Raw genomic sequence first — 11,665 nt, forward strand, 5'->3', positions numbered from 1 at the left:
CAATCAAGTTACGATAGATGACGATGCTATTTGCAGAATCATATTTGCATGGACTTTTAAGCTATCGATAGTTTTCACCATTTTCACATCTCTATTTTGGGCGCCAAATATTTTAAAAGCTTATTATTAAAAATAAAACAAATTCTTTAAATTTTGAAAAGTATTTATTTATTTCAATTCAAAAATTAAATATGGTATTCTGATTGATGGTATTCATCCAATTTGACATTTTGCTGGGGGCCGAACATTGTATGCTGACTTTGCAGTTGAGTTTGGTATTGATTCTGAGGCTGAATAAAAGCACGATTTTGGTCTGGAACGGATCTTATTATGAGCTGCTGTGGGAATTGATTGCTGTGTGGTCTTAATAAATATTGATGTGGCGTCTGCAATGCGTAAAGAAATTCGGATCTCAGAGATGGCGGCTGAAAGTTAGAATCCATGCGAGTTATGTTGTACTTGTTAACGGTCTGATCATAGAATCCCTCCGGAAGCGTTTGTATATTCTCTTGTAAAGCTTGAGGGTAGTAGAAAGGACTCGGGGGATATTCAGGCTCCCGAAATTGGCGGTTTGTACTATATGTTGGTTGAAGAGGTTCCATCATCTGCATTGGAGGCTGCTGAAATTGAGATTGCATAACTGGTGCAGAAGTAGGAGATTTTGTAGTCATCCACTGATCACGCGGATCTATTAAGTTATTTTCACTAAAAGGTGTTCTATTTTGTGGGGCGCTTCTAGAGGTTTGTGGTTGGTCAGGGGGCTGTGATATCATAAATCCTTGAGGTAGATTGGGCGGAAGTCCCGTATATCGCTGGGAACAATAGGTACAGGGAGGTCTTGCGCAGGTCTGGAGCAGATTTTCCCTGTCACAAGGAGTTCTGGTCGCCATAAGAAAGGTCTTCTCGATGTCCGTATCGGGTTTTCTGATCCTCGCACTTTCAGTACTGCTGAGTTTTCGAGGTTGCATGAGGGTCACCGTTTCCAGTGTTTCCACGTCAGTAGATCTTAAGGTGGCATTTGAGCGTGCCATGGATTTGGTTTGACTAGAATCACCCAGGGGAACTTCTAATTTAGAATTTCCAGCTGGCTCAGTCCAGGTTAAGCCTGTATCATTTGGTTGGATCGGAGTATAACCTCCTGCCTGACCAATAGCTGAATTTCGTGCCCTTCTCCAGTCTTGATAACTATCTTGGTTGCTTCGATCAGATCTATAACCGGATTGGCCATACAAAGTATGAGTCTCATCTTTCCCGGAATTTGTTCTCCTATTTCCATTGTATCTATCTTGTTTTTCTTGAAGTTGGACTCCTAAAGCCTTTGAATCCTTTTGAAATACTTGAAGCACCGTGTAAGATGGATTTCCTTTAAACTTAGATCTACCTGAACTTTCTATCGATGTATTAGATCCTAAATCATTGGATTGTTTAATAAACCGAGGACTCTTTTTTCTTTTCCCAACACACAATTTTGAGACAGATGACTGTTGACCAGAATCAAAGGAAGTCTTTGATTTTATTTGTTTGGTCCATTTGCATGGTAAAATACTCTGTTTATATTTTAGATCACTCAGTCTCGTTGGCGTGATCGATCTTGAAGATCTTCGGAAAACTGCGATACAACCATTACCTTGGCTTTTAAACATATTGGGTTTTGGATTCTTCAAAATTACCTTGCGTATTTTTGCAGTCTTATAAAGCTTTGAGATCTAATTAAAATTGTAATAAAAATTAACTGCTTGAATTAGTAGCAAAATAATACAAAAACTTACCTTTTGCTGAGATGAATTTGAATCTCGATGGTTAGTAATTAACAATTGGGAACAGGGTAGAGGAAGTTTATCATGCTGAAGTTTTATTGAATGAGTTATTCGAGTTGGCCATGGACTTCTTGGCATGGCAACGCATTTTGTAAAGGAACCTCACAGGTTTTTGGCGCCATTTGTACTTGACGGGGCACTAGCATAGTTAACTTTGCCTTTAGCTCTCCCCTGAAAATTTGAATTATTACAATAAAAAATAGTTGAAGGTTAAGGCCGAAGTTGTCTCTTACCATTTATCCTTTTTATTCTGGCTTAACGGCGATCGATTTTGTCTAGGGGGAAACAATTTACAATAGTTATCATAAATAGTTTATTTAAAAAAAATAATAAATTACCCTTGATCCTGCTGCGAAATCGGTTTATGATTGTCTCTAGGGATAAAGTGGATTTTCTGTCTTTGATTAGAATTGAAGGATCTGTCTTGCAACCTGCATTGCTTTAAAAAATCGACATTTATACTATAATTCGGAGTTACACATTTGCGACAGTCTTGGTCTTCTTTTTCCCTTCGATTGTGAGTTGTGTAATTATTGTACCCAAGTTGTTCATAATCCACCGATTCGCTTTCGCAAGTTTCGTCCTGTAGAATAAGTACTTGTTCAGGACATTTTTGACTTTCAGTATTTTGCTTCCCGGAAAAATGAGCCGGTTCTTTTTGAGTCTGACACAGGTGTGCATTTCCAGATCTGATTCTGTTTTTCTTTTGAGTGCATCGACGCATCCAGCCATTTGGGGCTGAATGCGAGCGCTGATTATTATTGTATATAACTTGATCTGCATCAGAACTCGGAGGATGTGGAACAATTTTTATTAACTTAGGCATGTGGTTTAATTGATCCTTACAAATCTCACTTTTCTGGCTCGAATAGTTTTCAAAAGATTTTTTTTCTTTCGAAGTCTTACTTGAACATTCATCAATATCAGTGATCGCCTGGTCTGTCCTAAATGATTCGGACGAACTGCCCTGCTCATAATGGAGCCTATTTAAATGTTGGCTCATGTCTACTGCCTTCTCAGTATTCTGGCGACAGGGAATATAATCTCTTTGATCATTATACATTTTTTTGTAAGATTAGTTGAGCCTCCGAAAAGAATCTTTCCACCAGACGTTATACGATGACTTTGGTTTTTGGTTTGGTTTCTTCATAATTTGACCTCTATGTGATTCTTGTTTCTTTGTTTTAGTATTAATAATCTCGCTTCCTTCAGATGATTTAAATGATTTTGAACTAGTGCCTAATAATTGAGCTTATATTTTCAGAACTCTTACGAAATGTTTTGCTAGATGCTGACAAGGTTTCGTTACTGCCAATATTTTCTTGTCTTTGATGAGAAGACTCGGTTTCTATTTGGCTGATAATTTCTGGTTTCATTTTTTTTCCTTGGACAGAATCTGTAGATCTTGATTTAATACCATTGGCAGCCTCTTTAGATTTAGTTGTATTGAACATCTGGTTTTGCATCTGGATATATTGCCGACAATATTGGCAACACCGGGGTGGCCCAAAATATTGCCATCTTGGCATGACATGACATCCGTACCTAAAATGAGATCGATATATGGACCCGGGCATTACTGAAACTGGTTTGGGATCACTTAACAAATCATCTTTTTTATCGTCATCTTTAAATTTCTTTAAGTCCTCAGACAGCATTGGTTTTTCTGGATTTGAGGTTTCTCCAATCATACTTGATTTAGGAAAAGATTTGCTTTGAGATCCCATACTAAATTTAGAGGACTCAGGGTTAGATTCCAAAAGGACTTTAGATGATTTCTTTTTCTTCGTTTTCAGTTTTATGAGCTCAGGAGGAGGCGGCGGTAATGTGTTTATTGATACATTTTTCTGGGAACTTTCTAATTTCAGATCTAATTTTTCCTTTTTATCATTTAACTTAGGCTCTAATTTTATATCTGATTTTTCGGTTTTATTTTCTAACTTAGTTTGAAGCTTAAGTGATTCTTTTGAGGGGAAAGTCTTTATCATTTGCACACCCGCTTCATTTTCCAGCCTTTGAATACTTCTCACATTTGTGGACTTCTCGGCAAAGTAACGACACGTCTTCTTCTCTTCTCCATTGGAAAATTTGGCAGCCAGTTGAATCCTTATTTGTTCCAAACAGCATAATACAGGATCCGATTCTTCTTCAATCGTTTGAGTAGGATGTCTCGAAAGTACATAGTTTTCTACCTCGTTTAAGTCCTTTTTTCTTTGTATATGCTTTTGCCTTTGAGAACGACGAACTATCTTCTGGATTTGGAGCTGGCAGAGCACGTTGCATTAAGAATTCAGACGGCCAAGGCATTGGAATTGAACTATCCTGGTGTAACTTTGGTGACGGAACAAGGGATTTAAATAAATCCGGATTGCTATTGCCAGCTAGTGGCTGAAAATTATTTTTCATACTGATGGGAAATGGAATATTTACACGAAAGGGTAAATTGCACTCGTACCTAATGGATTCAAAAAGTTGTTCTAATGTAAAGACTGCTTAATTTAACTTACCAAACACAATCATCGTCATCATCTCCTGCTGTTGACCTTCCCAGTATTTTGTTACCCTTTGTTTTTTTACGTTTTGCCTTGGGTTTTACCTTAACAAGTGCTTTTTGATTCTGTTCCACTTCTGGCTTTGATGCTTGCTTTCTTTTGTTTCCTTCTAAAGGTGTTAAATTCTTCTTTCTTGGATATAGTGTCATTGTTGTTCTGGCACAGCAATTTGAATTAGTGGCAGACAAAAGACCTTCTCCCTCAGATGTAGAAAATCCCTAGAGGTTATAAAGAATTACTTAATGTTTATTATATTTTAAAGAACTTCTCGTTCAGTAACCTTATTTCTTGGTTTTCCTTGACTTGTCAAAGAGGTTCTAATATAACACTTTTTGCTTGGTCTGGTTTGTATTGGTCTTGCTTCCGACATTTTTTTAACTATTAAATCCAGGTAATTTTATATTGGTTTGGTTTTAAATCCTAATTTGGTCAGATGATGATTTACCTGTTGAGGAAGTTCGTGGTAACACTTTTCCAAGTAAAGAATTCCCTTTCAATGAAGAAGCTTTCGAGCATTTAGAGTTACTTTTACTCTCAATCCTGGAAGTCTCTTCGTGTAGTGGACACTTTAGTAACCAGTTCAGTGGGCAGTATAATCCGCATACTTTTTGATCAGTTTCTTTTAATTTATGCTGCCTATCTGTTCCAACCATTTCCTTCGATTTATCCCCATAATGCATTTTCTGCCGACAACATGAGAAGTGGCTTTTCTGCAAATCGCCGGACACTTGATTTAAATTACACATTTTTAGATAAAAACATTTGCCAAAGAGATGGCTTCTCTTCCGACTATATCTTTGATAAAAAAATCTGTAATTTGAATGAAATGGGGCATGCAGCTTTGGTTCTTAGCTTCTCGTTCTAAATGCCTGAAATTTGGAAAAATTTTGAATTTAAAATTATAAGCCCGAATAGGTGACAAAAAACTCAAGTTGTAAGCTTCAAAATCGGAACTTTATTCGTCATTGACTTCTTTTTTCCTCAATTTTAAACGGAAGAATTGCACAATTAAACTCCTGATGAGATTTCTGTTTGTAGAATATCTTACCTTGAAAAGACAATAATTTGGTCTGCTCAAGGTAAGTTACACTACAAATTTTGGAGGGTTTAATGTTTTTAACGAGGCCAACATCGCGGCATCATGAATCGCATTTGGGCATATCGCTGGCAACAACAACTGGGACAAAATTGTGGGGCAAAAGGACACTTATTCAGTTGGGATGATTGACTAGATCGCGCAGATTGCTGCTGCTGTTGTTGCTGTTGCTGGTGGGATAACCTCTGTGGTTTCTGCTGACAAGGAGGCGGCTTTTGTGGCGGAAAAGGAGGTGTCCTACACTGCTGCTGACAAGGAGGCATTTGTGGAATCTGCTGACAAGGAGATACTTGATAGTGCTGCTGACAAGGAGATATTAGTTGGTTCTGCTGACCGGGACCCATTGGTTGATTTTGCTGACAAAGACTCATTTCTTGAGGCAGAAAAGTCGGTGGCTGTTGCTGTTGGGCAGGAAATTGCTGAAACTCTGGCTGAAAGTAAGTATTTGGATTTGACATCGTTAAGGGCACTGGATTTAGGCCAAACTGCATTGGTTCCGCCTGGGATCTGGTCTGAGGGTCCGATGGCAAGGGATATTTAGGCTCTGACTGCGTGGAAAACCGCGGGAAATCCTCTTCACCGCTTTCCTTAACTTCCTCGGGGAAAGCATATCCCTCGATCAGTGCATCATCTAAGGCACCTACAAACTGATTCTCAGTGGTCCAACCAGGTATCTCTGCGCCATTCTGGGTCAGCACATGCATCTGCCGCACTCTGGTGGCCCCACATGCACTGTTCAGCTGGAGTTGCACCTGGGCAATCTGGGCCTGTGCCTCCAGCATCTGCTTCTTGAGCTCCTCGGCCAGCATTTCGGTCAGGCAATTCTCCTCAATCGGTTGTTGTTCCACTGGTTGTTGCTGTTGTTGCATCTCCTGGTGTTCTGGTTGTTGCTGTGGCTGAAGAATTGGTTGTTGCATTGACTGTTGTTGATGGTAAACAGGCAAGTTGCTAGGCTGATTCATTTCCTCATGCTTGAAACTTCTTCTTGGGTTTCCTTGCTCATTGGAAATGGGTGCATTTCGCATAAAATTTCTATGTTGCTGCTGAAAGCAAGATGATTGTTGCTGCAAGCAAGGTTGTTGCTGGAAGCAAGGTTGTTGCTGCTGAAAGCAAGGTTGTTGCTGTGAGTATGGTAGCTGTTGCGGGGATTGTTGCTGCTGAAAGCATGGTTGCTGCTGAAAGCAAAGTTGATGTTGCGATTTTTGCTGAGATCCAAAACAATTTCCATTCCGCTGGTGCTGTAAATAACCATATGATTCCCATGGGCACTTGTTACACTTTGAGACCGCATTGTTCATATGATCATCTGGACAATCGATGCTAAGGAAGTGAGCCTCGGTCACCTCGCAGGCGGTGACGATTTCCGCCTCGCCCATAACTTGCTGCTCCTCATCGCAAATGGTCACGATATTGCCGCAATTGGGAACTGCGGCCTGGAACCACTGATACGAAACAGGTCGATGTCGCGTGGGATATTCCCCTCGAAAGCAGGGATATTTCTTAGAGCTGGCAACCTGCGTTGGTTTCTGTTTCTCTGGTTTCTTGGCTGGTCTTTTGGTGACCTCAATTTGCTCGGCGGGCTTTGGTTCCCTTGGTTCTTCAGGCTTACTTGCCTCTACACTCTCAGGAAAACTTTTGTTAAAAGTATCCTGACTATTCTCCTTAGAATTCTTCTCGGTTTCCCGTCTTGAATTCTCCTGGGTTTCCGGTTTGGAATTCTCCTGGGTTTCCGGTCTTGAATTCTCCTGGGTTTCCGCTATCGAGTTCTCCTGGGTTTCCGCTATCGAGTTCTTCTGGGTTTCCGGTCTTGAATTCTCCTGGGTTTCCGGTATTGAGTTCTCCTGGGTTTCCGGTCCTGAATTCTCCTGGGTTTCCGGCTTTGAATTTATAATGCTTTCGTCTTGCGATGCCCCGGATATCTTGGATGTCTTGGATGGTATCTTTTCAAACTCTTCTTCTCGGGCTTTGGCAATAGCCGCTCCACTTAACATCTCCGGTGTCTTCTCGAACTCTTCATCTCTGGCCTTGGCCCTTGCTGTTGGAGATTCAGCTCTACGCTTAACCGATGCCTCTATAGACTGCTGTGCATTCTTACTCAAGCCACTGGTCTTTGAACTTGGTGGAACACTAGCCAAAACTTGTGTAACCGGCATTCCCGCCTGCAATCTAACCGGTGGCTTGGTCTTGATCTTCGTTGTCAATAGTTCCGGAGTACCCATGGATCGGCAGCTGCTGGCCTGCCTGCGACGACGATATGTGGGTGGGCAGGAGGATCGGGATCTCTTGGTTTCCGCACCAGCGGGTAGACTTTGGACCAGGGTTCGCAATAGTTGCTGTTCGATGCGGTTATTAGTCGGCTCAGGTGACAAATCAGTCCCCAGGTTGGTTGTCCTCCTCGCTGGACTTACATTTCGCCTATAGGGACTGGCCCTGTGTGTTCGGACCCCGCCGTTGGGCATTTTTGCACTTTTAAAGCAGTTCGAGTGTTCAATCAATTATACAATACTTCCGTTTAAACTTGCCTTCTGGCATGACATTAAATTTTGAATTGTCAGTTTTGTCAATTTTTTAAACAACAATGAAAAAGTATAATTATTAATGTGTACAAGTACCAGTATATTTCTCAACATATACTCCTATATAAAGTTTTTTCATGGCTTGTAGCCTATTTCTAATTTATTTCTTTTTAATTGTGGGTTATTTACCCTTCGTATTAGAGATATTTGAACAGTGGAACCAAATCTTTACTTTGCAACTTAATCAAAATAGTCTTAGTTTAAGACATCAAAAAATAAGTTAGACTACATTTTTTTTAAGTTTTGACTTTTAATGTTTTTCTTTTGTGAATTCTTCGTAATTGGCCATGATTGAAGGTGGAACGTTAAACGGGAGGAGGAGTTTTAGGCCACACTTTTACGTACAAAATGTGCGATCCTTGTCGAGTTTTAAGGAGGTGCAACAGCTGCCATGGCGGGTAAGCCTGTTAAAAAGGGTTATTATATATAATTTTCTTACTTTATTTTCATCAACAGTTGTTATTGCTGTCCTAGACCCAATTGCTCCCCGCGATCTTGTTCCATTGATTCGCGTAGTTGCCGCGTTGTGTTTCCTGGGGAGTTCCAAAAGTTCTCGGATATGGTGGCACCTAGTTTTCTTCAAAAGCAGCCAAAGCCACTTAGGAAAAAAAAGCGTTCAAAGAGTTGCACAGCATGTGGCGATAGATGTAAAGATCAGTGTGCAGATAAATTTACGACAAAGTGTGTAAATCCAAGTCGAATGGTTGAAAAAGAAAAGGATGTCGATGAACAGCAAAATGATGAAGGTTTCCGACAGGATGGTGAAACAGGGAATGGAGTTTTCAGGCAGGATGGTGAAACAGGGTTTGGAGCTTTCGGACCCGGTTTTAACGAAGCTCCAGGAGCAGGCTTTGTTTTTCAGCCGGGACAACCAACTATTATACCATGCTATGGAACCTACGGACCGAGTGGAAATCCCTTGATATTCGGTATTCCGCCACCCACTCAATATGGTAACTTCGGAATCCCTGGTCCGGTGGTTTTACCCGTGGCTCAGCCATCTGTAGCAGGTCAGGGTGATTTTCGCAATCCAGGAGGACCTCCGGCGGCCGGTCTGCCCACTAAATATGTATCTGGATTCAATCCCTGTACTGGAGAAATTATCCAGTGCGAAAATCAGCCGAATTCTGCAGGGCAACCAATTGAAATGAGACAAGGCCCGTCTTATAACCAATTCTGCCAGGGTTTGGGCGTGGGTTTTGGACCCAACAGTCAGGTTTATCCATTCAATGTTGCACAGCAACCAATAGCTCCAATGCATGACTTCCAAAGTAATCCACATGCGAGTCAAGTTCCTCGAGGTGGTAACAGGAGCAAGTCAGTGGGACCTCCAACGCAAAGACAACCAATGAACTATGCACCTAACAATCAGAATTATCCCTATAATGTCGGAGTTCTTTCTCCAGATTCAAGGCAAGTTCCTCAACCTATGTCACCTGCGGTTCAAGAACGTCAAGATGTTACCAGGTCAAAGTCCCCAAGACAGCGGAATGAGTCGAGAGGAGGTCGTTTGGATAAACCATCCGAATTCAGAAGAGCTGCAGTTTTTAATGAGCTGGAAATTGAACATAACAATTGTCATTTTTCAAATAATGTTGGCGACAGAAATCCTGATCCTAAAACACTTCCCAAATCTAAGCCATCTGCGGGACGAGGTGATAGTAGGTGTCCAGACTCAAGAAAACCAAATCATTCAATGGGAGCACCTTTAAACAACTCTAAACGACCCGAATCGAATGTACCCTATATTCAACAGAGTGTGGGCATGGGTATCGACCCATCCAATCAGTACTTTCCTTATAATGTCGCCGATTGTCCCTTGAATGACACCTTTGTACTGGATTCCACTTACGGTCAGACACGCCACAACAATAATGAAAGATCACATTCTGCTAGGGCACGAAAAGAATCGAAGGAAAGATCCGAAAAAAGTAAAAAATCAACGGCAGGATCGCCTACTGATCCACCCGTGAAATGCTACTGCACTCGGTTTGATCCTAACAATCAATATTATCCCTATTATGTATCTGAAGAAGGGAAATGTCTGCCTCCGGGAAAGATGAAAGACTCTAAAGAATGCTCGGAGCACCTCAACCGGTGAGTTTAATGTCAGCTCTATTGAGGCAGAATCAAACACGAAAACAGTTCACCAATCCACTCACATCTTTCATTCTTTCCTCCAACACTATATAATTTAATATGCGGTAATGTTTTCCGTATATATTGCAGTGTCACCGACTCCTGTCCTCCGTGTGATCTGCAGAAGTGGTGCCATCTCCTGATGCCTAAGGGAAAGCACAAAAAGCAGGGAAAGCCGGTTGCCAAAAATAGCAAGAAAACGCATGGATCCTTTAATTTAGGAGCCAAGTCCAAGATGAGCCTGCAGAGTTCTAAGGCGCAGAACTCTAACGAGGTAGTTGATAGTGAAACACCTCAAACGACAACCTCCGTGGAAACTGCTGCATCCGTAGAAATTGAAACGCCCCAAGCTGAAGATCCTGGCTGTCCGTGCGGTTGCAAAGGTCAATGTCCTGCACCTTCGCCAAAACCGGAAATGCGCAGCTGTAGCTGCTCTGCCAATTTGCCTGAGTAAGTAGTCTTAGAAAATAAAGAATCTTTGAAATTAAAAAAAGAAGGAAAACTATAGTCGAGTTCCCCAAACTGTTAGCTTATACCATCTGCCAAAATGTCACTATCCAAAAATGTACATTTATGCTAATAATTTCTGAAGTATTGGTTCGATTTGTAAAATTTTGTGCGAGTTGATAGATTTTAACAGAATAAAACATTTATAAATTAATAATGAGAAATTTTCGAGATTTGTGGGCGTGAGAATGGGCGTGGACGCATTCTGCATGTTAAATTGTCATTCTCTGGCTTTTATAGTTTCATGGATATCGACGTTCCTTGTGGAAAATTTATATATTACACTTTTTCTTCCATAGAGTAAACGGAGCCACGGCAGCGCCTTTTTGTCCCGCGAATTCCGCCAACACCGCCTGCTGGAACTCATGTCCTTGCACCTGGTACTATAGTCCCTGCAACGGATACTATTACTACTGCGCGAACTGCTGCAATGGCTGTCATAATTGCTGCAATCACTGCTGCAGTCCGTGCGTTCGCTGTTGCAGCGGCAGCTGCCCATCTCAGCTGGAGAAAGTTCCTCCGAAACCGAAGCAGAAGGAAAAGGAAAAGCCGGACAAACTGAATGGAAGTAGTAGTAGGCGATCTCCTGCAGGAACGGCTGTGGATTTTAACAATCTGTTGAATAATCCAGGAAGCTGTAGACTGCCTCCTCCGCCTGGCATATACAACTGTTCCATGCCGGCGGTTTCTACTATGCCGGGATATGGTCCAACTGCTCAGACCCAGTTTAACTCCCCCTACAGTGGTCATTGGGAGGCGGGCGGAGTGGATATAAATCGGACAAATCAGCATTATAACCGAAGTCCCTTGAATATTAGCTGCATGCGCCACGGGTAGTTTACATCATGTCTAAATTAAACGTTGAACATTTTTTTTTAAACTTTAACACAAGCCTAAATAAAGATATAAAGTTTACCTTTAAGGATAAAAGCAAGGAATGAGAACATAACTATTTAATCCACAAAAACTAAAAGACAA

At 41.2% G+C, this 11,665-nt stretch overlaps 4 protein-coding genes across 5 annotated transcripts; 1 reads left to right on the forward strand and 3 right to left on the reverse strand.

The window, feature by feature from the left end:
* Positions 1 to 3: 3 nt before the first annotated feature.
* On the reverse strand, positions 4 to 2,093 carry LOC128257946 (uncharacterized). The gene is made up of 3 exons (XM_052989252.1): positions 2,051 to 2,093; positions 1,770 to 1,988; positions 4 to 1,706 (listed from the first exon to the last, which is right to left on the reverse strand). The coding sequence occupies exons 2-3, from the start codon at positions 1,893 to 1,895 to the stop codon at positions 186 to 188; spliced, it is 1,647 nt and encodes a 548-aa protein (XP_052845212.1). The 5' UTR covers positions 1,896 to 1,988; positions 2,051 to 2,093; the 3' UTR covers positions 4 to 185.
* A 1,857-nt stretch (positions 2,094 to 3,950) lies between these two features.
* LOC128257957 (uncharacterized) lies at positions 3,951 to 5,276 on the reverse strand. The gene is made up of 4 exons (XM_052989279.1): positions 4,815 to 5,276; positions 4,650 to 4,747; positions 4,325 to 4,587; positions 3,951 to 4,272 (listed from the first exon to the last, which is right to left on the reverse strand). The coding sequence occupies exons 1-4, from the start codon at positions 5,113 to 5,115 to the stop codon at positions 3,966 to 3,968; spliced, it is 969 nt and encodes a 322-aa protein (XP_052845239.1). The 5' UTR covers positions 5,116 to 5,276; the 3' UTR covers positions 3,951 to 3,965.
* A 48-nt stretch (positions 5,277 to 5,324) lies between these two features.
* On the reverse strand, positions 5,325 to 8,062 carry LOC128257940 (putative mediator of RNA polymerase II transcription subunit 26). Its single transcript, XM_052989247.1, has one exon. It carries the CDS (start codon positions 7,922 to 7,924, stop codon positions 5,486 to 5,488), a length of 2,439 nt encoding a protein of 812 aa, XP_052845207.1. The 5' UTR covers positions 7,925 to 8,062; the 3' UTR covers positions 5,325 to 5,485.
* Positions 8,063 to 8,241: 179 nt separating this feature from the next.
* On the forward strand, positions 8,242 to 11,621 carry LOC128257939 (uncharacterized). Of its 2 annotated transcripts, XM_052989246.1 has the most exons (5): positions 8,242 to 8,439; positions 8,498 to 8,787; positions 8,821 to 10,138; positions 10,271 to 10,630; positions 10,987 to 11,621. In XM_052989246.1, the coding sequence occupies exons 1-5, from the start codon at positions 8,390 to 8,392 to the stop codon at positions 11,522 to 11,524; spliced, it is 2,556 nt and encodes an 851-aa protein (XP_052845206.1). In that variant the 5' UTR covers positions 8,242 to 8,389; the 3' UTR covers positions 11,525 to 11,621. The 2 variants fall into 2 exon arrangements, with proteins under 2 accessions (XP_052845206.1, XP_052845205.1); XM_052989245.1 differs by having other exon boundaries at positions 8,498 to 10,138.
* Positions 11,622 to 11,665: the final 44 nt, after the last annotated feature.

Source organism: Drosophila gunungcola (genome assembly GCF_025200985.1).
Source record: "Drosophila gunungcola strain Sukarami chromosome 3L unlocalized genomic scaffold, Dgunungcola_SK_2 000002F, whole genome shotgun sequence".
Lineage (NCBI taxonomy): Eukaryota > Metazoa > Arthropoda > Insecta > Diptera > Drosophilidae > Drosophila > Drosophila gunungcola.